The 26,275-nt window shown below is 39.2% G+C and overlaps 1 protein-coding gene and 1 non-coding gene across 2 annotated transcripts in view; both read right to left on the bottom strand.

Moving 5' to 3' along the window:
- The window catches only part of EHHADH (enoyl-CoA hydratase and 3-hydroxyacyl CoA dehydrogenase), a 68,395-nt gene that overhangs the window by 30,372 nt on the left and 11,748 nt on the right, over positions 1-26,275 (bottom strand). Inside the window, exons 3-4 of the mRNA XM_055408806.2 lie at positions 16,371-16,543; positions 8,537-8,648 (exon numbers count right to left, since the gene is read on the bottom strand). Of these exons, the coding sequence (XP_055264781.1) occupies positions 8,537-8,648; positions 16,371-16,543 (285 nt within the window). The remainder of the gene's footprint in view (positions 1-8,536; positions 8,649-16,370; positions 16,544-26,275) is intronic.
- Positions 3,875-3,978, bottom strand: LOC129554006 (U6 spliceosomal RNA). The gene has a single exon (XR_008685547.1). It is a non-coding gene; the product is annotated as a U6 spliceosomal RNA (small nuclear RNA).

Below are 26,275 nucleotides of genomic sequence, written 5' to 3'. Positions count from 1 at the left end.
AGATGATCAGATAGTTGTTTCTTCAGGCCTGGCACCAGGGTGTGGCCCATAATTCCAAACTAGACAAATGGAGGGCTTAATTGATGGTTTTCTACTGAAGTAAACAACAGCTCAAATCTCATTTTGCAGGTGGTGACACCGACTGTCTGGTGGTGGTGATGGTGCTGCCAGGAGCACCTACTGTCCAGAGGTGGCAATGGCAGCCTCTGGTATAATAATAGGCTGGAAGCTTAGGGGCTTACAGAAGTTTGATGAGGGTTAGCATCACTCTCAAGTTCTTCAACGGGAATAAATATGTAATTTGATCTGTATACTCTGAAGAAGGAGATTAAGGAATATAAGCATTCCTCAACACAAGGGCAGAAGGAGAGACAGTGACACACAGCTCGCCTGCCAGCATCATCTGGGCTTCTGAAGTGTTTGTGTGTGCTAACTTGCTTCAGTTGTATCCAACTCTTTTCAACCCCGTGGACTGTAAGGCTGTAGGCCAGGCTCTTCTGTCCATGGGATTCTCCAGGCAAGAATACCAGAGTGGGTTGCCATGTTCTTCTCCAGAGGATCTTCCCAACCTAGGAATCGAACCTGCATCTCTTGTGTCTCCTGCATTGGCAGGTGGGTTCTTTACCACTAGCACCACCTTGGGCTTCTGAAGAGCAAGCACCAAATCAGTCTTGCAGGCACAACTCCTCCTGCTCTTCCACAGTGTTGGTGAATGCCATCTCCAAAACAAACCCTTCATTCCTGGTTCTTATTAGTGTTTCAGGGAGCTACCAATGGGTTTTCTTGCTCAGATAGACAATTCAATGATTTTTGGCAGGGGCCACTCTGTAACAGCAATATTTGGGCTGCTGCTGCTGCTGCTAAGTCACTTCAGTCGTGTTCGACTCTGTGTGACCCCATAGACGGAAGCCCACCAGGCTCCCCCATCCCTGGGATTCTCCAGGCAAGAACACTGGAGTCTGCTGGAAATGCTTCTGAAGGCAAGCCTCCAGATCTCCTCCTGGGGTGAGGAGGACAGGGAGGGGTGGGTAAGTGGCCTCAAGAGTGAAGCCTCCCAGGTATAAGACCACTTCAGTGAGGGATGAGTGAATCAGACTCCCCACATTAAGGGGCCCAAAGGGACACAGAATCGAATATGAAAACACAGCTACTAAAAGGATCTTTGGGGCAACTGAACAGCAGAGATAAGAGCTGCCCACAGGATGGACTGAAAATTCCTTCAGCTGTAATGATTTCTTCTGACCTGGATTTCACAAAAGTTGGGAGTACTGCTACTGTTTGTACGGAGTCAATGAGATTTCAGGTACTTTTATTCTGTTTCAAGGACCTAAAGAGACAGCTCTGTATATCCAACCCAAATGCTCATGCTGAGATTTGAACTTGTTCTTTCTTAGGCTGCTCTGAGTATAGACAATAACCACTGTTCAATCTAATGAGAGCCAAGCCTTGATCTACTACAAAGAGACTGGGGCAACTTGAAGCTGAGACTTCTCCAAGCCAGGTAATCTCAATTTTCTTTTTTCCAATTTCCTTTGTGGCTTCTTTTCCAACCCTCAGAAAAAAAATTCTACACAGAACCCTTGCCAGATGCCATTTAAAGTCCCCCAAAGGTTGGGGGCGGGAGGAGAAGGGGACGACAGAGAATGAGATGGCTGGATGGCATCACCGACTCTGTGGACATGAGTTTGAGTGAACTCCGGGAGTTGGTGATGGATAGGGAGGCCTGGCATGCTGTGATTCATGGGGTCGCGGAGAGTCGGACACGACTGAGTGACTGAACTGAACTGAACATTATAGAGACTACTTAAAAAAACAGGATGATTCTAATGTTAGCATTCTTCTCATTCATTGTGACCTTTTCTATGCAGATCAAAATCCATCATATTCTTACTGCTTTTACCTCTTCTCTTCATCATGTTAAAAATAGTGATATTTCTATAAGCAGCAGTGTTTTGAAAAAAGTGAATCCTAAATCCCTTTTTTGCTTTTTGTCAAAGAAGCCAGGTTCATTTCTGATTTTCTTCAAGCTATCCTTGCCTAATACTGAAAGCAGGAACACATAATTCCTCAGTATTCCTCCAAATGCTTTAATTTCTATCAACATAAACCTTAGAATTCACAGACTCATTTCACACTGTTATGAATTCCCACCATATTTTATGCTTCTCTGCTTCCTCTCTATTTTGTGCTTTGCAGAATGAACCGTCTTGTGTGTTTTGAATTCCTATAGTATGTTGGGCTTACTGTAAGCATTCTCTTGTGAGTTCTGCATTAGGGACTTAGAACAGTTCACATTCTTAAAATTGCAGTTACCCCACCATTGTAAGTTAAAGCAATTTCTAATCTATTTTACTGAAGACAAGAAATTTAGTTTTCCTAACTCCCCTTTCAAGCTCCACAGAATTTATAACACCTCCTCACTTAAAGGCAAAAAAAAAAAAAGCCATTTTAGACTTTAGTCTAAATTATATATTAGTAACTGTATACATTATACATTAGTAATGATATATTAGTAACAATATGCTGCTGCTGCTAAGTCACTTCAGTTGTGTCCGACTCTGTGCGATCCTATAGACAGCAGTCCACCAGGCTCCCCCATCCCTGGGATTCTCCAGGCAAGAGCACTGGAGTGGGTTACCATTTCCTTCTCCAACGCAGGAAAGTGAAAAGTGAAAGTGAAGTCACTCAGTCGCGACCCCATGGACTGCAGCCCACCAGGCTCCTCCATCCATGGGATTTTCCAGGCAAGAGTACTGGAGTGGGGTGCCATTGCCTTCTCCAACACAGGAAAGTGAAAAGTGAAAGTGAAGTCACTCAGTCGCGACCCCATGGACTGCAAGCCCACCAGGCTCCTCCATCCATGGGATTTTCCAGGCAAGAGTATGGAGTGGGGTGCCATTGCCTTCTCCAATTAACAATATAGACACATTATTTTCTCATTTGGACCATGTGTGCACAGTTATGTATTGCAGTTTCTGTGCCAAAGCACAAGTGTTTTGATTAGCAGTTCTCAAAATTTTTAGTCTTGGGACCCCTTTGTACTCTTAAAAATTATGGAATACTCTAAAGAGCCTTTGTTGATGTGGGTTATTTGTATCAATATTTACTATATTAGAAATTATAACTGAGAAATTTAAAAATGTGCCTTCATTAAATCACTTTAAAATAACCATGATAGACCTATTACATATAAACATAAATAATTTTATGCACATAATCCTACTTTAAAATTTAGTGAGAAGAGTGTCATTGTTTTACATTTTTTAAAATTTCCTTAATCTCTGGCTTAATAGAAGATAGCTGGGTTTTCATTTCTGCTTCTGCTTTCAATCTGTTTTGATACCACATGGCATAAAATAACCTCTTATTATTATGAAAACAGTTCTTCCAGGATTGCCTCCCCTCCAGCCCCCGGTACTCCACACAATGGTCTTAGGTACACCTAGGAGTCTGGGTCACACTTTATTTTTTTTTATCAGTTATAAATTTTATTTATTTATTTTTTATTGGAGGCTATTTTACAATATTATATTGGTTGGTTTTGCCATACATTGACATGAATTTGCCCCGGGTGTACATGAGTTCCCCTTCCTGAAACCCCCTCCCACCTCCCTCCTCCCTTTGGGTCATCCCTGCACACTAGCCCCGAGCATCCTGTAACATGCATCGACCCTGAACTGGCGATTCATTTCACATATGACAACATACATGTTTCAATGACATTCTCCCAAACCATCCCACCCTCACCCTCTCCCACAGAGTCCCAAAGACTGTTCTATACATCTGTGCCTCTTTTGCTGTCTCGTATACAGGGTTATCATTTGCATCTTTCTAAATTCCATATATATGCGTTAGTATACTGCATTGGTGTTTTAAAAATATGGAACGCTTCACGAATTTGCGTGTCATCCTTGTGCAGGGGCCATGCTGATCTCTGTATCGTTCCAATTTTAGTATATGTGCTGCTGAAGCGAGCACTGTGTTACACTTTAACAACTCCTGATTTGGACCACATTTAAAGACCATGTAGTATCTTAGTATATGAATGTTCCATACATTTAGAATTTATTTGTGGCTGGTGTGATTTTAGCTATTATGAGAGTAACCTTTTGTTGTATTTTGTTTTTATCTTTTGGAAACTTGCAGGATTCTATTTCCTGAAAGCTTAAAATCTTTATCAAAACACAAGGCATGACATTTCATCAGATTTTCCAGGAAAATGGTGTGCCTGCTAAAATACAATCTCTGAATCTTTTATGTATCTGAAGAGTTTCTTCTATTTTTCCCTTTGATTATTGCTTCTCCCATTTTTGCTTTGTGCTCTGGAAGCATTTATTATTCGTAGGAGAGACCTCTATTAGAGACCTTCCATGTCTGCTGCCTTCATTAACATTTTATGTGCCTTTAAAAAAAATTCTTCTGAATTCTGTAAGTGGGTCTGTATCCTCCATGTTGCTGATTCAGTAGTCTGTTCTATTGCATCCTTTTTTTTAATGCTTCAAAAATTATTTTGGCTAACGTATTGATTTTAAACAAGTTTTTTATTTAATAAATAATATATTTTCTTTTCTAATTCAGAATATTGTGAGTTTGCTAACCTTTTTCTTTTATCTGTTTCAACAGACTCACATTTATGTTTCATTTTTCTAATGTCATAGAATATTTTCATAGATTTTAGGTTGAGTGTTAAAGGTTTTGTCTGTTAGTTTGTCTTAGTCATGAAACAATGTTTGCTCACATGTATTACTGGTGACTGGGAGCCCTGGGTACTAAAACTTGCCCTTAACATCTTGTTTGAATACAGAGAAAACCCACCTGGACCTAACTAAATCTGAAAGGCTGGCAGGATAAAGATGTCACTTGCAATTTCTTCCCTAGTACCCTGGGTGCATTTCAGTGAACAAGGGAGATGGGACCTAGAAAACAACAGCAGAAGGAAGGGCAGGGCACTTTGTAGTTCTCCACATCTGAATGGATGGAAAACATCAGGGATGAACAGCAATGTGCCCAAGCACATCTTTTGTGGTTACTGCTAAAGATTCAGTTGTTTTCAGATGACACTTTAGGGAAATCGTGGAGAAGCGGCAGTTGTTGTAATTGCTCCACTTTTCCAGAATTACCTCTCTCATGGTTTTCAGAAGAACAGAAAAGGTTAGTTATTTACTCATTAATTTAATCTAAATTTATTTACATATTAATTTCCTACAGGGCAGTACCTATAAAGCTGGTGTTTTTCCCCATTAACATCAGTAGGGAATCTTCAACTTCCAGTAACAACTTTTTTTTTTTTTTTTAGCATCCTTTCTCAGGAAAAATATTTTCCACAAGAAAGACATCACGAATCTAAAATAGGTCAGCAAACTGTGCTCCTTCCAGAGGCTCGGAGAGAGAATCCATTTCCTTGGCTTTTCTAGTCTCTAAAGGCTGCCCACATTTATTCTTCTCTTCCTTCATCTTCAAAGTCAATTTGTACCATCTTCTTTCCTCTCTGACCTCTCTCCTTCCACTTCTGAGGACCCTTGAAATAAACTGGGCCCACCTAGAAAATCCAGAATAATCTCACATCTTAAGACTCTTAATTTAATTACATTTGCAAGGTCCCTTTTGAATGTAAGGTAATATATTCACAAGTTCTAGGGATTCGGATGTGGACATCTTGGGAGAGGAGCACTGTTATGCCTACCATAGTTACTATTTATAAAATGTCTCCTAGGTGACAGGTACTCTACCAGAAGCATGTCATGTAATTTCATTATTCCTTAGAACAACTATGTGGTTGTTTTACTGATGAGAAAATGAAGACCAAGACGAGTTCAGACAATCTTGCTTCTAAATTCCAAGACAATCTTGCTTCTATCCAACTGTCTACTTAACTCCACTTGGATGTCAAACTTCACACGTCCAAAACTAAGCTCTTGCGATTCTTCCCTACAACCTGTTCTACCAGCAGAAATCCCCATCTTGGTAGTGGCACCATTCTTCCAGCTGCTCAGGCCATTTGAATCATTCTTCTCTCCCCTTTCTCTCACCTCTACTTTTGATATGTCACAAAATCCTGGTTGGCTCAAAATATATCCAGAATTTGACCGTTTCTCACATTTACATTGTTACCACTCAGGTCTACATTTCCATCATGGCTTCCTCGGATTATTAAAGCAGGCTTCTAATCAGTCTTCCTATTTCTGCCCTTACCTCCCATCAGTATATTTTCAATAGCCAGAGTGATCTTATAAAACACATAAGTGACAGCATGTTACTCTTCTGCTCAAAACACTCCAAAGCTTTTCTACCTCATTCGGCAGAAAAGTCAAAGTTCTCTGTATAATCTTCAAGGCCCTATAGGATGTGACTTCACCCCCCAACTACTCTTTCCCTTACTCACCTCACTCTAGCTTCATTGACCTTCTTGCTGTTCTTTGAAATTTCCAAGTAAGCCTTACCTCTGGGCTTGGTATTTGCTATTTTCTCCATGTGAAATATCTTCCACTAGATATTGGCAAAACAAGCTTCCTCCATCCCTCAGGTCTTCACTCACATTCATTTTGTAGGAAAGCCTTTCCTAGCTATCCTACCTATAAAATTGTATCTACCCCCTCAGCCTATCATTTCACATTTCCCTTTTCTGCTTTATGTTTTCTCCTCAGCACTTGTCTCCATCTAATTGACCAGATATACTACTTACATAATAGGTAGCCATGGCGTTTAGTAAGAGTACACAGCATGGTAGCTGGTCACCAAAGTGACCTGCCATGTGTTTGACCTCTGGGTATTTAAGCTTCCCTTACAAGCTGAATAGGAAAGACTTGTATAATCAATAGGATAATTCAGAAAAGATGGCATGGAACTCCAAGCTGGTCATAGAAGACACTGCAGTCTTTGCCTTGCTCCCTCTTGGACCAGTCACTCTAGAGGAAGCCAGCTTCCATGTTGTAAGGAGATACAGGAAACACTAGGGAGAGACCCATGTGGAAAGAAAATGAAGCCTTCTGCCACAGTCAACAGGAATCAGCCATCCATGTGACTGAGACATCTCAGAAGTAGATCCTCCAGCCCCATTCAACTTTTCAGATGACTGTGGCCCCAGTCAGTGTCTCAGCTACAATGTCAAGAGAACCCTTGAGCTAGAACTCAACTAAGCTGTTCCAAAATTACTGACCCACAGAAACAAGGGGAGAAAAAACACTGCCAATCAAACCATGACTCCAATGAATGTAAGAAGGCATCTTGAGTTCAAAGATGTGGATACCCCTGTGAATTTTTGAACGGATGAAATATAATAATGATAATTATTCTTCTTGTTGCTGTTTTCTATATATAATCTCTATAAGGGCAGGAGTTTTGGTAGGTCTCATTTGCTGCTATAGGTCCACTGCCTGCAACAGGGCCCAGCACATGAGAAAAAAATTAAGCAGCTATTGCATGAGTAAATAAAAATGAATTTGTACAAAGCATACATGTTCATATGTAGCACAGCTGGGATTCAAGCTCAGGTCTTTAATTCTAAAGCTTGTGCTCTTTTTATTGCCTATTCCTTGGGATACAGTCTGTTACCAAGATGTTCATCTTATCTTTACTCAATCCTCCTCTTTTACTAGAAAGTCAGATGTAGGAATAAAAATAAATAGCTAACATGTATTACCATGTCTAGGACTGTTCTAAGCACATTATATTCATTAATACATCTGATCTTCATCATCCCACCATATGGTAGGCACTGCTGTTATATACATTTATGAGGAAACTAAGGCACAGAGAGGTAAAGTGATTGACCCAAGGTCTCACATTATTTCTGTTTGGAGTAAACAGTTATGCATGCACTATCTTCCAACCTTACTTCAACTGGAAATATCTTTTATGTCTTTTAATATTTGGTAAATGCAGGGTCTCTAAGGGCTTCTTTGGTGGCTCAGCTGGTAAAGAATCTGCCTGCAATGCAGGAGACCCTGGTTCGATTCCTGGGTTGGGAAGATCCACTGGAGAAAGGATAGGTTACCCACCCCAGGATTCTTGGACTTTCCTGGTGGCTCAGCTGCTAAAGAATCCACCCGCAATATGGGAGAAATGTTTTCTAGTGTTTCATTGTTCACATTCCCTATTGAAAGATTACAACTTCTATTTGAAGTTACTATCTTCACACCTGGGAAATGAAAAATTCAGTCATTTCCAAACTATAACTTGAAATCTTTCCTTGGAAATTCTAGTTTTAATTATTGTTTTATATTATGATTTCTAAGTAAGATCTGAATATAATGCACCCTATGTAAAAGCAGTGTCTATGAGTAGACTCTTAAATGTGATTAGGGCTTTGTATATGCTTTCATCTAGAAGGCACACATATTTGCTCTTCATGGTAACTTTTGAGAAGTTTTCAGGAAAGATATTCTTTCCATTTCACAGATGAGAAAACTGACATCAAAGAAGTTAAAGTATCCTCTTAACATTACATGGGTAGAAGACTATCAAGCCATAATGTTTCTAAATCCTTGTCCATTTCCTGACATTGATCCAGGCTGCCAGTGGCAGAGTTAGTGCTCACCTGAGGTAATCAAGTCAAGTGCAGCAGGCACTCCAACAAGTCTGGGGAGAAGCTGGGTTCCTCTTGCACCAGGAAGGATTCCTAGTGTGACTTCTGGGAAGCCAACTTGAGCCTATCAAAGATTGAAGGCATAAAGTTCATTAGAATGAGATGATACATTTAGAGTCAATGCAAGCATTCCCTTGGGTTTCTCACACCCTCAAAAACATTGTTCCACAGAATTCAGTGAAAGTTTCTACAAAGGAAATCAGTGTATACCCTCTCCTTTAATTAATAGCATAAACAGAACCATGCCATCGCTAAGTCTTCATGTTGAAACACATCCCTAGCTCATTACACATTTTTTTCTCTGACTCTATTATGACCTGTCTCAGCCAACCCAAATAATAATCTCCAGAAACAGCTCTATGGAGCCCTGAAAGAGCCAAGCAGCCAAGAAATTACAAAGACAATCCAAAAGTTGGGAGAGAATATTTTCTAATCATATGTCTGGAATATATAAAGAACTTTTAAAACTCAATAATAAAAACATAAATGATCCAATTAAAATGGGCAAAGCATCTGAACAGACATTTCTCCAAAAAGATACAAATGGCTAATAAGCACATGAAAAGATCTGCAATATCATTAGCCATCAGGAAAATACAAATCAAAACTACAAGGTACCACTTCATAACCACTAGGATGGCTGGAATAAAAAAAAAAAGACAGACAATAACAAGTTTTAGAGAAGATGTGGAGAATACAAAACTCTCATACATTGCTGGTGGGAATGTAAAAAGGCACAGTCACTTTGGAAAACAATTTGGCAGTTTCTCAAAGATTAACCTGCCAAATTGTTTTCCAAAGTGACTGTGGCATTTTACATTCCCACTTTGGAAAACAATTTGGCAGTTTCTCAAAGATTAACCTTGGAGAAGGCAATGGTGTGCCACTCCAGTACTCATTGCTTGGAAAATCCCATGGACGGAGGAGCCTGGTAGGCTGCAGTCCATGGGGGTCACAAAGAGTCGGACACGACTGAGCGACCTCACTTTCACTTTTCACTTTCATGCCTTGGAGAAGGAAATGGCAATCCACTCCAGTGTTCCTGCCTGAAGAATCCCAGGGACGGGGGAGCCTGATGGGCTGCCATCTATGGGGTCACACAGGGTCGGACATGACTGAAGCGACTTAGCAGCAGCAGCAGCAGCAAAGATTAACCATAGAGTTTCCATATGACCCAGCTATATAAGATCATGGTATCTGATCCCATCACTTCAAGGCCAATAGATAGGGAAAAAGTGGAAACAGTGGTAGATTTTATTCTCTTAGGCTCCAAAATAACTGCAGATGGTGACTTCAGCCATGAAATTAAAAGACACTTGCTCCTTGGAAGAAAAGCTATGACAAACCTAGATTGTGTATTAAAAAGCAGAGACATCACTTTGCTTACAAAGATTCATCTAGTCAAAGATGTGGTTTTTTCAGTAGTCATGTACAGAAGTGAGAGTTAGACCATAAAGAAGGATGAGCTCTGAAGAACTGAAGCTTTCAAATTGTGGTGCTGGAGAAGACTCTTGAGAGTTTCTTGGACAGCAAGGAGATCAAACCAGTCAATCTTAAAGGAAATCAACCCTAAATATTCATTAGAAGGACTGAGGCTGAGGTTGAGGCTTCAATACTTTGGCCAACTAATGTGAAGAGCCAACTTACTGGAAAAGACCCCAGTACTGGGAAAGATTGAGGGCAGGAGGAGAAGTGGGTGACAGAGGATAAGAAGGCTGGATGACATCACCGATTCAATGGACATGAGTTTGAGCAAACTCTGGGAGATAGTGAAGGACAGAGAAGCCTGGTGTGCTGCAGTCCACGGAGTCACAAAGAGTCAGATACGATTTAGCAACTGAACAACAACCCAACTATTCCACTCCTATATACATAACCAAAAGAAATGAAATGTACAAGTCTTTTGTTTCCTTAGGTAGATATATTCCTAAGTATTTAATTCTTTTCATTGCAACAGTGAATGGAATAGTTTCCTTAATTTCTCTTTCTATTTTCTCATTATTAGTGTATTGGAATGCAAGGGATTTCTGTCTTGATTTTATATCCTGCAACTTTACTGTATTCATTGATTAGCTCTAGTTTTCTGGTAGAGTCTTTAGGGTTTTCTGTGTAGAGGATCATGTCATCAGCGAACAGTGAAAGTTTTACTTCTTTTCCAATTTGTATTCCTTTTATGTCTTTTTCTGCTCTGATTGCTGTAGCCAAAACTTGCAGAACTGTGTTGAATAGTAGTGGTGAGAGTGGGCACCCTTGTCTTGTTCCTGACTTTAGGGGAAATGCTTTCAGTTTTTCACCATTGAGGATAAAGTTTGCTATGGGTTTGTCATATATAGTTTTTATTATGTTGAGGTATGTCCCTTCTATTCCCACTTTCTGGAAGGTTTTTATCATAAATGGATGTTGAATTTTGTCGAAGGCTTTCTCTGCATCTATTGAGATAATCATATGATTTTTACTTTTCAGTTTGTTAATGTGGTGTATTATGTTGATTGATTTGCGGATATTGAAGAATCCTTGCATAGTGAAAGTAATCAAAGAGGACACTAATAGATGGAGAAATATACCATGTTCATGGATTGGAAGAATAAATATTGTAAAAATGAGTATACTACCCAAAGTAATTTATACATTCAATGCAATCCCTATCAAGCTACCAACGATATTTTTCACAGAACTAGAACAAATAATCTCACAATTTGTATGGAAATACAAAAAACCTCGAATAGCCAAAGCAATCTTGAGGAAGAAGAATGGAACTGGGGGAATTAACCTGCCGGACTTCAGGCTCTACTACAAAGCCACAGTCATCAAGACAGTATGCTACTGGCATAAAGACAGAAATATAGATCAATGGAACAAAATAGAAAGCCCAGAGATAAATCCACGCACCTATGGACACGTTATCTTTGACAAAGGAGGCAAGAATATAAAATGGAGAAAAGACAGACTCTTTAACAAGTGGTGCTGGGAAAACTGGTCAGCCACTTGTAAAAGAATGAAACTAGAATGCTCTCTAATACCATACACAAAAATAAACTCAAAATGGATTAAAGATCTAAATGTAAGACCAGATTCTATAAAACTCTTAGAGGAGAACGTAGGCAAAACACTCTCCGACATAAATCACAGCAGGATCCTCCAAGACCCACCTCCCAGAATATTGGAAATAAAAGCAAAAATAAACAAATGGGACCTAATTAAAATCAAAAGCTTCTGCACAGCAAAGGAAACTATAAGTAAGGTGAAAAGATAGCCTTCAGAATGGGAGAAGATAATAGCAAATGAAGCACCTGATAAAGGATTAATCTCCAAAATATACAAACAGCTCCTGCAGCTCAATTCCAGAAAAATAAATGACCCAATCAAAAAATGGGCCAAAGAACTAAACAGACATTTATCCAAAGAAGACATAAAGATGGCTAACAAACACATGAAAAAATGCTCAACATCCCTCATAATCAGAGAAATGCAAATCAAAACCACAATGAGATACCATTTCACACCAGTCAGAATGGCTGCTATCCAAAAGTCTACATGCAATAAATGCTGGAGAGGGTGTGGAGAGAAGGGAACCCTCTTACACTGTTGGTGGGAATGCAAACTAGTACAGCCACTATGGAGAACAGTGTGGAGATTGCTCAAAAAACTGGAAATAGAACTGCCATATGATCCAGCAATCGCACTCCTGGGCATACACACCGAGGAAACCAGAATTGAAAGAGACACATGTACTCCAATGTTCACTGCAGCACTGTTTATAATAGCCAGGACATGGAAGCAACCTAGATGTCCATCTGCAGACGAATGGATAAGAAAGCTCTGGTACATATACACAATGGAGTATTCCATTCCGTTCCGTTTCGTCGCTCAGTCGTGTCTGACTCTTTGCGACCCGGTGGACTGTAGCCTACCAGGCTTCTCCGTCCATGGGATTCTCCAGGCAAGAATACTGGAGTGGGTTACCGTTTCCTTCTCCAGGGGATCTTCCCGACCAGGGATCGAACCCGGGTCTCCCACATTGGAGGCAGATGCTTTAACCTCTGAGCCACCAGGGAAGCCCAATGGAGTATTACTCAGCCATTAAAAAGAATGCATTTGAATCAGTTCTAATGAGGTGGATGAAACTGGAGCCTATTATACAGAGTGAAGTAAGCCAGAAGGAAAAACACCAATACAGTATACTAACGCATATATATGGAATTTAGAAAGATGCAAATGATAACCCTGTATAGGAGACAGCAAAAGAGACACAGATGTATAGAACAGTCTTTGGGACTCTGTCGGGGAGGGTGAGGGTGGGATGGTTTGGGAGAATGGCATTGAAACATGTATGTTGTCATATGTGAAACGAATCGCCAGTTCAGGGTCGATGCGTGTTACAGGATGCTCGGGGCTGGTGTAGGGGGATGACCCAGAAGGAGAATAAAGGGAGGAGGGAGGTGGGAGGGGGGTTCAGGAAGGGGAACTCATGTATACCCGGGGCGGATTCATGTCAATGTATGGCAAAACCAACCAATATAATATTGTAAAATAATTAGCCTTCAATAAAAAAAAAAAAGAAAGAAATGAAATGATGCCCATAAAAAAACACTTGTGCAAAAATTTTCATAGCATCATTGTTTATAAATCCAAGAAAGAAGAAACAATCCAAATGTCCATCAAGTAATGAATGGATAAAGAAAATACGGTATACTCATAAAAAGAAATATTCAGTCACGGGAAGGAATGAAATACTAATGACATGCTACAATGAAAAAAATAACGCTGAGTACAAAAGAACAGACTCAATTTATTATATGGTTCCATTTTCGTAAAATGTCTAGAATAGGCAAATCCACATAGACAGAAAATAGCTTAGTGGTTGCCTAGAAAATCCCATGGACGGGGGAGCCTGGTGCGTTGCAGTCCATAGGGTCGCTACGAGTCTGACACGGCTGAGCGACTTCACTTTCACTTTTCACTTTCACACATTGGAGAAGGAAATGGCGACACACTCCAGTGTTCTTGCCTGGAGAATCCCAGGGACGGGGGAGCCTGGTGGGCTGCCGTCTATGGGGTCACACAGAGTCAGACACGACTGAAGTGACTTAGCAGCAGCAGCAGAACTGGAGGAGAGGGAAATGGTGGGTTACTCCTAAATGGTGTGAAGTTTCTTTGGGGAGCAATGAAATATTCTAAGGTCAATTGTGGTAAAGATTGCATAACTCTGTGAATATACTAATATACCATTGTACTGTACATTTTAAATGAGTGAATTATATGGTATATGAATTATATCTAAGTGAAGCTATTATAGAAAGGAAGGTAGGAAGGAAGGAAAGAAGAAAGGTAGGAAAAAAGTCAGGTAGCAATCTCAATTCAGATGAGAGGGTGAGCTTGAGACCTTAATCACATGACTTGCCTAGTCTTAAAAGTGGCCAAAGCTCTGTTAGTCATTTCCCAGGTATAAGGGCGGGAGGAGGAGGGTACTTAAATATCCGTTCCGTTCCGTCGCTCAGTCGTGTCCGACTCTTTGCGACCCCGTGAAGACTGCCATTTATCCAAGTTGTGATGCTAACAGCTCCATTATACCTGGAGTATTTGAGTCTCTCTCACATGAGGCTTTCCTAGCTGTTAATCACCATTTTCCCCACCACTGGTCATCCCCATTCCCTGATTTATTATTGCTTGTAACTTAGATCTGCAGTCAGTGTTCAGAAGGTCATGATATAAGGAACACAGAAAAAAGAACACAAGATATGTGACTTTATTTATGTGTGTGTGTATGCTAAGTTACTTCAGTCGTATCTGACTCGTTGTGACCCCATGGACTATAGCCTTCCAGGCTCCTCTGTCCATGAGATTTTCTAGGCAAGAATACTGGAGTGGGTTGCCACCCCCTCCTCCAAGGGATCTTCCTGACCCAGGGATCGAACCTGAGTCTCCTGAGGCTCCTGCATTGCAGGCAAATTCTTTTACCTCTGAGCCACCAGGGAAGTCCATCTTTATTTATAAGTTTCATAAAAAAAATTAAAACAAAGTGAAAAGGTTAAATAAATTATGATGAATCTATTAGTATAAGAGGAGAAATCATATAACCATTTAAAATTATATTTTTAAGAAATATTTCCAATAAGACTAACAGTAAATTTCTCATCAGAAACTATGGAGGCCAGAAGGTACTGGGATGATATGTCTGAAGTACTGAAAGAAAAATACTGTCAACCAGTAATTCTACTTCCAACAAAATTAATCTTTGAAAATGAAGGCAAGTTAAGACATTTTTCAGATAAATAAAAACTGAATTTGTTGCTGGCAGATCTGCCATACAAGAAATCCTTCAGCATCAAATGAAAAGACACTAGATGGTAACTTAAATCCACATGAAAAATAAAGAATGTTAAAGGGTAATTCTATGGGTAAATATAAAAGACAGTATTAGTGTAATTAATTTTTTGCTTGTAATTCCTCTTTTTTCTTATCTGATCTAAAAGACCATTACATTAAGCAATAATATATTTATGCTTATGGGCATGCAATGTATAATGATATAATTTGTGACAATAACAATATAAAGCAAGTGTGTAACAGAACTGTAAGGGAGCAAATTTTTTACATACTATTGAACCTAAGTTGGTATGAATCTGAACTAGTTTGTTGCAAATTAAGATGTTAATTATAATCCCCAGGACAACCACCACTAAGAAAATAACTAAAAAATATACAGTAAAAGAAACAATAAGAGAATTAAAAGGGTACCAGACTTATTCATTTAATACAAAGAAAAGTATTAATGGAGGAATTGAAGAATTAAAAGAAATATAAAATGTAGAAAACAAATAGGAAAATGGCCAAAGTCCTCCCTCATCAGTAATTATGCTAAATGTAAATAAATGGTAGACACTGGTAGAATGGATAAAAAAATATATCTAATAATAATTTAAATGTGGTATTAGTAGAAAATAGAATACAAGTGAAGTACAATAAAATTCCATAGTTTTTTTTTTTTTAAAGAAAGGTTGCAAAGAAAAATGAATGTAAGAAAAAATGTTACACAGGAAAAGGATCAGAATGCAAAAAGATAAAATGTTAATAGCAGTTATTTCTGAACTGTGAGTTTATGGTGACTTTAATATAAAGATGACTTTTCTGTATTTCATAGTCTATTATAATGATGAATATTACCTTTATTATCAGAAAATATATCACTTATAAAAATATTACTATTGTAAGGCAGGCATCACAAACTTCAATCTATATGTCTAATAACCTAAATTAAATCTATTTTCAGAAATAAATGGATTTACTAGCTGTGTGCTGTTTTCAATAGGAACTTGTCTTCTTCAGTACTAATAATTATGAGACCACAAAACTGAAATGTTTGAGATAGGAAACAAAAATGTAAATAAACACACTTACTCAGAAGTTTACGTCCAAATATTTAATACTTCATACTGCATAAGCATGGCTTAGTGAAATTTGATGTGGGCAATAGCACTGTACAGGAGTTCCCCTTTATCTAGTAGTTCACAGGGAAAGCCAAGGGCTAGTGAAGGGTCAGTCACAGGCTCAGGGTAGCAGCTATTTATCAACTAGAATGGACATAATTGAACATTTCAACAACCAGTACCACTATACTGGTAATTTAACAGCTGAACACCAGTGCTAGAAATATCTGAGAGTTATCAACCAGTAAGCTAACCATTTACAGTGATCACCTCTGATGCTTATGACAATTATGTTTATTTAATGCTTGCTTTAAAGAAAAGCTCCCTCCATAAATTCCTGTATGGATCCCCTCTCTTACCTCTGCGTGGGCAATTCTATAGTGACAGCCCAAGGCCAGCTCCAGTCCCCCTCCTAAAGCCACCTTTTGGATAGCTGCCACCACAGGCTTCTTGTTTCTCTGTATTTCATCTACTATATCTCCCAGGGTTAAGTCAGAGGTCTTACGAACTTTGAATTCTGCAATATCGGCACCTAAGAACACAGAGAAAAGGAAAAAAGAGAGTTGAGGAAGGCTTAGGCTTTGCTATTTAACAACAGACTATCAGATAGCACTTAAGGAATCTCAGATCTCTTTGGATCCCTGAAACACTTTATCCTTCGGCTGCAGATGCAGTAAAGCAACAAGTAGCCTGAAAAATGTAGAATGATATGAAAGTCATCAAATATTTATCAGAAGTCCTGTAATCTAAACTCTGTTTTTCCATATGATAGTAATAACTCTACCTTCAGAAAAATTTGAAAGTTCAGAGAAAGGAAGCAAAGATTCTGAGATTGAGTTAGCCCCTCCCCATTTTTGGCACGATATTGCTCACCAACTCTTTTCACAGCCATTTAGACCTGTAACTTTTTTAAGGGTATCAGTTATTACAATATAAAACCTTGTAAAATGCAGACATATTTGTGAATTATATGTTGACCAACCAACTTAGAATTATGTTTTTACGATAGCCTCTTTTGCAATCAATGAAAGGAACATTTACTGGTTTTCCTAGCTACAAAAATAATACTCATTATAAAGGGACGTCCCCCATGACTCAACAGGTAAAAATTCTGCCTGCAATGCAGAAGACACAGGAGATGTGGGTTGGATCCCTGGGTCAGGAAGATCCCTTGACAAAGGTAATGGCAACCCACTCCAGTATTCTTGCCTGGGAAATCCCATGGACAGAAGGAGCCTAGCTGGCTACAGTCCATGGAGTTGCAAAGAACTGGACCACAGCTGAGCAGCTAAACATATCCATTATAGAAAATTTGAAAAATACACAAGATTATAAAGGATACAAATATTACTCCAAATATCACCACACAGAGATAACAATGTAATATTTTGGTGAAGTCTGTTTTTTCCCAATGCATATACGTAAATTACTTTGTGATCTTAAGTAGCCTCACAGAATGAGTTGGGAGATGTACTGGACTGAATAGTGTCTACCTGGAACCCATGGATATGATCTTATTTGGAAATAGAGTCTTTGCAGATATAATGAGGTAAAGAAGAGGTCATACCGGATTAGGGTGGGTCTGTATAAGATCAAGGAAACATGGACACAGAGGAGAAAGCCAGAAGAAGACAGAGGCAGGGACAGGAACGATGCAGCAATAAGCCAAGGAATGCCAAGGGTTGCCAGCCACCAAGGAACTAGAAGAGGCAAAGAAGGAGACTTCTCTAGAGCCTTTGGAGAAAGAATGGCTTTGCAGGGCTTCCCTGCTAAGGGAAGGGGTAAAGAATTGGCTAAGTGATAAAGAATCTGCCTTCCAGTGCAGGAGACATGGGTTCTCCCACATGACACACAGCAACTAAGCCTGTTGCCACAACGATTGAGCCTGTGCTCTAGAGCCCTGGAGCTACAACTACTGAAGCCGGTGTGCCCTAGAGCCCGTTCTCTACAAGAGAAGCCACCGCAATGAGAAGCCCGCGCACTGTACCTAGAAAGTAGCCTCCTCTCACCACAACTAGAGAAAAGCCCAGGCAGCAGTGAAGACCTAGCACAGCCAAAAATAAATAAATAAGGCTGTATATTGTCACCCTGCTTATTTAACTTCTATGCGGAGTACATCAAGTGAAATGCCAGGCTGGATGAAGCACAAGCTAGAATCCAGATTGTCAGGAGAAATACTAATAACCTCGGATATGCAGATGATATCACACTAATGGCAGAAAGCAAAGAGGAACTAAAGAGCCTCTTGATGAAGGTGAAAGAAGTGAGTGAAAAAAAAATGAAAAAAAGACAAAAAAAAGGAGTGAGTGAAAAAGCTGGCCTAAAACTCAACATTCAGAAAACTAAGATCATGGCATCTGGTCCCATCACTTCATAGCAAATAGACAGGGAAAAAATAGAAACAGTGACATACTTTATTTTCTTAGGCTCCAAAATCACTGCAGACAGTGACTGCCACCATGAAATGGCTTGCTCCTTGGAATTAAAGATGCTTGTGCCTTGGGAGAAAAGTTATGACAAACCTAGACAGCATATTAAAAAGCAGAAACATCACTTTGCTGACAAAGGTCTACACAGTCAAAGCCATGGTTTTTCCAGTAGTCATGCACAGAGGTTGAGAGTAGGACCATAACAAAGGCTGAGCACCGAAGAATTGATGCTTTCAGGATGTGGTGCTGGAGAAGACTCTTGAGGGCCCTTTGGACAGCAAGGAGAGCAAACCTGTCAATTCTAAAGGAAATCAACGCTGAATATTCATTGGAAGGACTGATGCTGAAGCTGACACTCCAGTACTATACTTTGGTCAACTGATGCAAAGAGTTGACTCACTGGAAAAGACTTTGATGCTGGGAAAGATTGAGTATAGGAGGAGAAGGAGATGACAGAGGATGAGATGATTACATGGCATCACCTACACAATGGACATGAATTTGAGTAAACTCCGTGAGATGGTGAAGGACAGGGAAGCCTGGCGTGCAGCAGTCCATGGTGTTGCAAAGAGTCAGACATGACTTAGCCACTGAACAACAACAACAACAAAAGAATGGCCTTGCAAATATCTTGATTTTGAACTTTAAGCCTTGGAATGCTGAGAGAATAAATTTCTGTCGTTGTAAGTCACTAGTTTGTGCTCATTTGTTACAGAAGCCCCAGAAAACTAATTTAGAAAGTGTTCCCTCTAATTTTTATCCTCTGTTTGTGTAAAATTAGAATAATATTTCTCTTGACTTTTCAATTAGAGGTTACCAATGAAGTCATTTGGGACTTGACTTCACTGTGTGAAATTTTTGACTACTGATTCAATTTCTTTAATGGTTTTCTATTTCTCCTTGAGTCAATTTTGTAAGCTCTATTTTTCTACTTGTTCATATTATCTTCTTTAATGGCTAGAGCATCTGTAGTGATCTCTTTTGTCATTCTTTATATGTAGTTTTTGTACCTTCTCTTTTTTGCTCTTAAGTTTCTCTGAAGCTTTATCAATTTTATTGTTATTACTACTCAAAGAACCTTTGACATTATTGTTCTCATGATTCATATTTGTTTTCTATTTTAGTAATTTCCCCTCCATCATTTCCTTCCTTCTACTTCATTGGATCTGTTTTATTGCTTGTTTTGTCAGTCTCTTGATAGAGACACTTAACACAATATGTTTCAGTCTCTTTTTTTTTCTGACTTACACCTTTAAAGCTATACATTTCCTGCTAAGCTGTGCTTTGGCTATATGCCTCAAATTTTATAGGTTGTTTTTATTATCATTCATGTCAAAATATATTCTAAATTGCATTATGATTTCTGCTTTGACTAAAAGGTTATCAAGAAATTTATTTTCCAAACACACGAGTATCTTCAGTTATATTTTTGCTATTGATCTCTAGCTTGATTGTATTGTTGTCGGAGAACACAGTCTAAATGAAATTTACTGAGATAAGCTTTCATGGTCCAGTACCTGATCAATTTTTGTAAATGTGGCAGATTGGAGCATATGTATTTTCCAGTTGTTGGGTACATTGTTCTACCTAAATCCATTAAGTCAAGCCTGATAATTCCAATGCTTTTCTAGGACAGTTGTTTTTTCTGCTTCTGAACTCTCTTACATTCTCTCCTTTTTTTTTTACAAGAAATATCAGTTCTGATTTTTCATAATTCTGATCCTTCATTCCATGCCTCAAAGTCACCATCTTGGACTCCCAACCTTAAGTTTTCAAACAGCTGAATCAGCTATTTAACAGCTAGTAAATGTATGGCACATTTTTAAATCTCTCCTAGGTTCAGCCTTGTCATCAGTAGATGAAAATTGTAGGATTTACTGAGGATTAATATCACCGACTCAATGGACATGAATTTGAGTAAACTCCAGGAGATAGTGAAGGACAAGGAAGCCTGGTGTGCTGCAGTTCACAGGGTCACAAAGAATCGAACCCAACTGAGCGACTGAACAACAACTGAGGGTTAAAATTTAAAGTATGTAAAAATATTACTATTTCCATTCTTAATAAATAAATAAGTCACAAAGTCTGGTACACAGCAGGTAAACTAAATGGTAATTATTATAAACTTTAAAATATTTCTTGTCACTAATTCAACTTCTATTTCTTCTTACATTACTACTGATATACATTAAGCTCCTCTGGTTAAAAAAAAGAAGAAGAAAAAGGAAAAAAACTCCTCTGGCTACATGATGGCGTGATCACTCACGTAGAGCCAGACATCTTGGAATGTGAAGTCAAGTGGGCCTTAGAAAGCATCACTACGAACAAAGCTAGTGGAGGTGATGGAATTCCAGTTGAGCTATTTCAAATCCTGAAAGATGATACTGTGAAAGTGCTGCACTCAATATGTCAGCAAATTTGGAAAACTCAGCAGTGGCCACAGGACTGGAAAAGGTCAGTCTTCATTCCAATCCCAAAGAAAGGCAATGCCAAAGAATGCTCAAACTACTGCACGACTGCACTCATTTCACATGCTAGTAAAGTCATGTTCAAAATTATCCAAGCCAGGCTTCAACAATATGTGAACCGTGAACTTCCAGATGTTCAAGCAGGTTTTAGAAAAGGCAGAGGCACCAGAGATCAAATTGCCAACATCCACTGGATCATGGAGAAAGCAAGAGAGTTCCAGAAAAACATCTATTTCTGCTTCATTGACTATGCCAAAGCCTTTGACTGTGTGGATCACAATAAACTGTGGAAAATTCTGAAAGAGATGGGAATACCAGACCACCTGACCTGCCTCTTGAGAAACCTGTATGCAGGTCAGGAAGCAACAGTTAGAACTGGACATGGAACAACAGACTGGTTCCAAATAGGAAAAGGAGTATGTCAAGGCTGTATATTGTCACCCTGCTTATTTAACTTATATGCAGAGTACATCATGAGAAGCGCTGGGCTGCAAGAAGCACAAGCTGGAATCAAGATTGCCGGGAGAAATATCAATAACCTCAGATATGCAGATGACACCACCCTTATGGCAGAAAGTGAAGAGGAACTCAAAAGCCTCTTGATGAAAGTGAAAGAGGAGAGTGAAAAGGTTGGCTGGAAGCTCAACATTCAGAAAACAAAGATCATGGCATCTGGTCCTATCACTTCATGGGAAATAGATGGGGAAGCAGTGTCAGACTTTATTTTTTTGGGCTCCAAAATCACTGCGGATGCTGATTGCAGCCATGAAGTTAAAAGACGCTTACTCCTTGGAAGGAAAGTTATGACCAGCCTAGATAGCATATTAAAAAGCAGAGACGTTACTTTGCCAACCAAGGTCCATCTAGTCAAGGCTATGGTTTTTCCAGTGGTCATGTATGGATGTGAGAGTTGGACTGTGAAGAAAGCTGATCGCTGAAGAACTAAGGCTTTTGAACTGTGGTGCTGGAGAAGACTCTTGAGAGTCCCTTGGACTGCAAGGAGATCCAACCAGTCCATTCTAAAGGAGATCAGTCCTGGGTGTTCATTGGAGGGACTGATGCTAAAGCTGAAACTCCAATACTTTGGCCACCTCATGCGAAGAGTTGACTCACTGGAAAAGATTCTGATGCTGGGAGGGATTGGGGACAGGAGGAGAAGGGGATGACAGAGAATGAGATGGCTGGATGGCATCACCGACTCCATGGACATGAGTTTGAGTGTACTCCAGGAGTTGGTGATGGACAGGGAGGCCTGGCGTGCTGTGACTCATGGGGTCGCAAAGAGTTGGACACGACTGAGCGACTGAACTGAACTGAACTGAATGTAAGTTTCTATGTTACCCTTTCCATACACCTTACCCTCTCCTCCCCTCTCCCCACGTCCATAAGTATATTCTCTATGTCTGTTTCTCCATTGTTGGCCTGAAAATAAATTCTTCAGTACCATTTTTCTAGATTCTGTACATGTGCATTAGAATATATTTATCTTTCTCTGACTCACTTCAATCTGTGTAATAGGCTCGAGGTTCATCTACCTCATCAGAACTGATTCAAATGTGTTCCATTTTGTGGCTGAGTAATATTCCATTGTGTATATTTACCACAACTTCTTTATCCATTCATCTGTCAACAGACTTCAAGGTTGCTTCAATCTTCTAGCTATTGTAAATAGTGCTGCAATGAACAATGGGATACATGTGTCTTTTTCAATTTTGGTTTCCTCAGGGTATATGCCTAAGAGTGGGATTGCTGGGTCATAGGATGGTTTTATTCTTAGTTTTTTAACGAATCGCTATACCATCTTCCATAGTGGCTATATCAATTTACATTCCCACCAACAGTGCGAGAGCATTCCTTTTTCTCCACACCCTCTCCAGCATTTATTGTTTGTAGATTTTTTGATGATGGCCATTCTGACTGGTGTGAGGTGATATCTCATTGTGGTTTTGATTTGCATTTCTCTAATAATGGAGAAGGCAATGGCAACCCACTCCAGTGTTCTTGCGTGGAAAATCCCAGGGACAGGGGAGCCTGGTGGGCTTCTGTCTATGGGGTCGCACAGAGTCAGACAAGACTGAAGCGACTTAGCAGCAGCAGCAGCAATAATGAGCAATGTTGAGCATCTTTCCATGCATTTGTTAGCCATCTGTATGTCTTTTTTGGAGAAATGTCTGTTTAGGTCTTTTTGCCAGTTTTTGATTGGGTTGTTTGTTTTTGTGGCATTGAGTTGTATGAGCTGCTTGTATATTTTAGAAATTAATCCTTTCTCAGTTGTTTCATTTGCTATTATTTTCTCTCATTCTCAGGGTTATCTTTTCACCTTGCTTATAGTTTCCTTTGCTGTGCAAAATCTTTTAAGTTTCATCAGGTCCCACTTGTTTACTTTTGTTTTTATTTCCATTACTCTAGGAGGTGGGTCATAAAGGATCTTGCTTTGATTTATGTCATCGAGTGTTCTGCCTGTTTTCCTCTAAGAGTTTTATAGTTTTTGGTCTTACATTTATGTCCTTAATCCATTTTGAGTTTATCTTTGTGTGTGGTGTTAGGAAGTGTTCTGATTTCATTCTTTTATATGTACCTGTCCAGTTTTCCAGCAACATTTATTTAAGAGGCTGTCATTGCTGCATTGTATATTCTAGACTCCTTTGTAAAAAATAAAGTACCCATAGGTGTATGGGTTTATTTCTGGGCTTTCTATCTAGTTCCATTGGTCAACTGTTTTTATGCCAGTATTATACTGTCTTGATGACTGTAGCTTTGAAGTATAATCTTAAGTCAGAAATGTTGATTCCTCCAGCTCCATTCTTCTTTCTCAAGACTGCTTTGGTTATGCAGGGTCTTTTATGTTTCCATATGAATTGTGAAATTTTTTTGTTCTAGTTCTGTGAAAAATGTCATTGATAATTTGATAGGGATCACATTGAATCTATACATTGCATTTGGTAGTATAGTCATTTTCACAATATTGATTCTTCCTCCTAAGGAACATGGAATATCTCTCCATCTTATTATGTCATCTTTGATTTCTTTCATCAGGGGGTCTTATAATTTTCTGTGTACAGTTCTTTTGTCTCTTTAGGTAAGTTTCAGTTCAGTTCAGTTCAGTCGCTCAGTCGTGTCCAACTCTTTGCGACCCCATGAATCACAGCACGCCAGGCCTCCCTGTCCATCACCAACTCCCAGAGTTCACTCAAACTAATGTCCATCGAGTCAGTGATGCCATCCAGCCATCTCATTCTCTGTCATCCCCGTCTCCTCCCACCCCCAATCCCTCCTAGCATCAGACTCTTTTCCAGTGAGTCAACTAGTCGCATGAGGTGGCCAAAGTATTGGAGTTTCAGCTTTAGCATCAGTCCTTCCAATGAACACCCAGGATTGATCTCCTCTAGAATGGACTGGTTGGATCTCCTTGCAGTCCAAGGGACTCTCAAGAGTCTTCTCCAACACCACAGTTCAAAAGCATCCATTCTTCGGCGATCAGCTTTCTTCACAGTCCAATTCTCACATCCATACATGACCACGGGAAAAACCATAGCCTTGACTAGATGGACCTTGGTTGGCAAAGTAATGTCTCTGCTTTTTAATATGGTATCTAGGTTGGTCATAACTTTCCTTCCAAGGAGTAAGCGTCTTTTAATTTCCTGGCTGCAGTCAGCATCTGCAGTGATTTTGGAGCCCAAAAAAATAAAGTCTGACACTGTTTCCACTGTTTCCCCATCTATTTCCCATGAAGTGATGGGACCAGATGCCATGATCTTCGTTTTCTGAATGTTGAGTTTCAAGCCAAACTTTTCACTCTCCTCTTTCACTTTCATCAAGAGGCCTTTGAGTTCCTCTTCACTTTGTCCTAGATATTTATTTTTGTTGCAATGGTGAATGGGATTGATTCCTTAATTTCTCTTTCTGATTTTTCATTGCTAGTATATAGAAATGCAAGTGATTTCTGTGTATTGATTTTGTATCATGCAAGTTTGCTAAATTCACTGATTAGCACTAGTAATTTTCTGATACTATTGTAGGGTTTTCTATGTACAGTATCATATCATCTGCGGACAGTGAGAGCTTTACTTCTTTTTTCCTGATCTGGATTCATTTCTTTTTCTTCTCTGATTGCCGTAGCCAGGACTTCCAGAACTATGTTGAATAATAGTGGTGAAAGTGGTCACCCTTCCCTTGTTCCTGATCTTAGGGGTGAATGCTTTCAGTTTTTCACTGTTGAGAATAATGTTGCTATAGGCTTATCATATATGGCCTTTACTATGTTGAGGTAGGTTCCTTCTATGCCCATTTTTTAAGAGTTGTAATCATAAATGGGTGCTGAGTTTTGTCAAAGGCTTTTTCTGCATCTATTGAGATTATCATATGATTTTTATCTTTAAGTTTGTTAATATGGTGTATCACATTGAATTGCGTATATTGAAGAATCCTTGCATTGCTGGAAGAAACCCAGCTTGATCATGGTGTGTGAGCTTTTTGACGTGTTGGCGAATTCTGTTTGCTAAAATTTTGTTGAGGATTTTTGCATCTATGTTCATCAGTGATATTATCAGGTAGCTTTCTTTTTTGTGTTGTCTTTGTCTGGTTTTGGTATCAGGGTGATGGTGGCCTTGTAGAATGAGTTTGGAAGTGTTCCTTCCTCTGCAGTTTTTTGAAAGAGTTGTAGAAGGATAGGCATTAGCTCTTTTCTAAAAGTTTGATAGAATTCTCCCGTGAAGCCACCTGGTCCTGGGCTTTTATTTTTGGGGAGATTTTTGATCACAGCTTCAATTTCAGTGCTTGTAATTGGGTTGTTTATAATTTCTATTTCTTCCTGGTTCAGTCTTAGAAGATTGAACTTTTCTAAGAATCTGTCCATTTCTTCTAGGTTATCCATTTTATTGCCATAAAGTTGTTCATAATAGTCTCTTAAAATTCTTTTTATTTCTGCATTGTCTGTTGTAACCTCTCCTTTTTCATTTCTAATTTTGCTGATTTGATTCTTCTCTCTTTTAATCTTGATGAGTCTGGCTAAAGGTTTGTCAATTTTATCTTCTCAAAGAAGCAACCTTTAGTTTTATTAATCTTTACTATTGTTTCTTTCATATCTTTCTCATTTACTTCTGCTCAGATCTTTATGATTTCTTTCCTCCTACCAATTTTGTTTTGTTGTTCTTCTTCTTTTTCCAGTTGTTTTAGGTGTAAAGTTAGGTTGTCTATTTGGTGTTTTTCTTGTTTCTTGAGGTAGGATTGTATTGCTATAAACTTCCCTCTTAGAACTGCTTTTGCTGCATCCCATAGGTTTTGAGTTGTTATGTTTTCATTGTCATTTGATTCTAGAAATTTTTATTTCCCTTTTGATTTCTTCAGTAACCTGTTGTTTATTTAGAA

Source organism: Moschus berezovskii, chromosome 1 (genome assembly GCF_049115385.1).
Source record: "Moschus berezovskii isolate FMDL1 chromosome 1, NW_MosBer_1.0, whole genome shotgun sequence".
Lineage (NCBI taxonomy): Eukaryota > Metazoa > Chordata > Mammalia > Artiodactyla > Moschidae > Moschus > Moschus berezovskii.
This window is presented reverse-complemented; position numbering and strand designations above follow the sequence as displayed.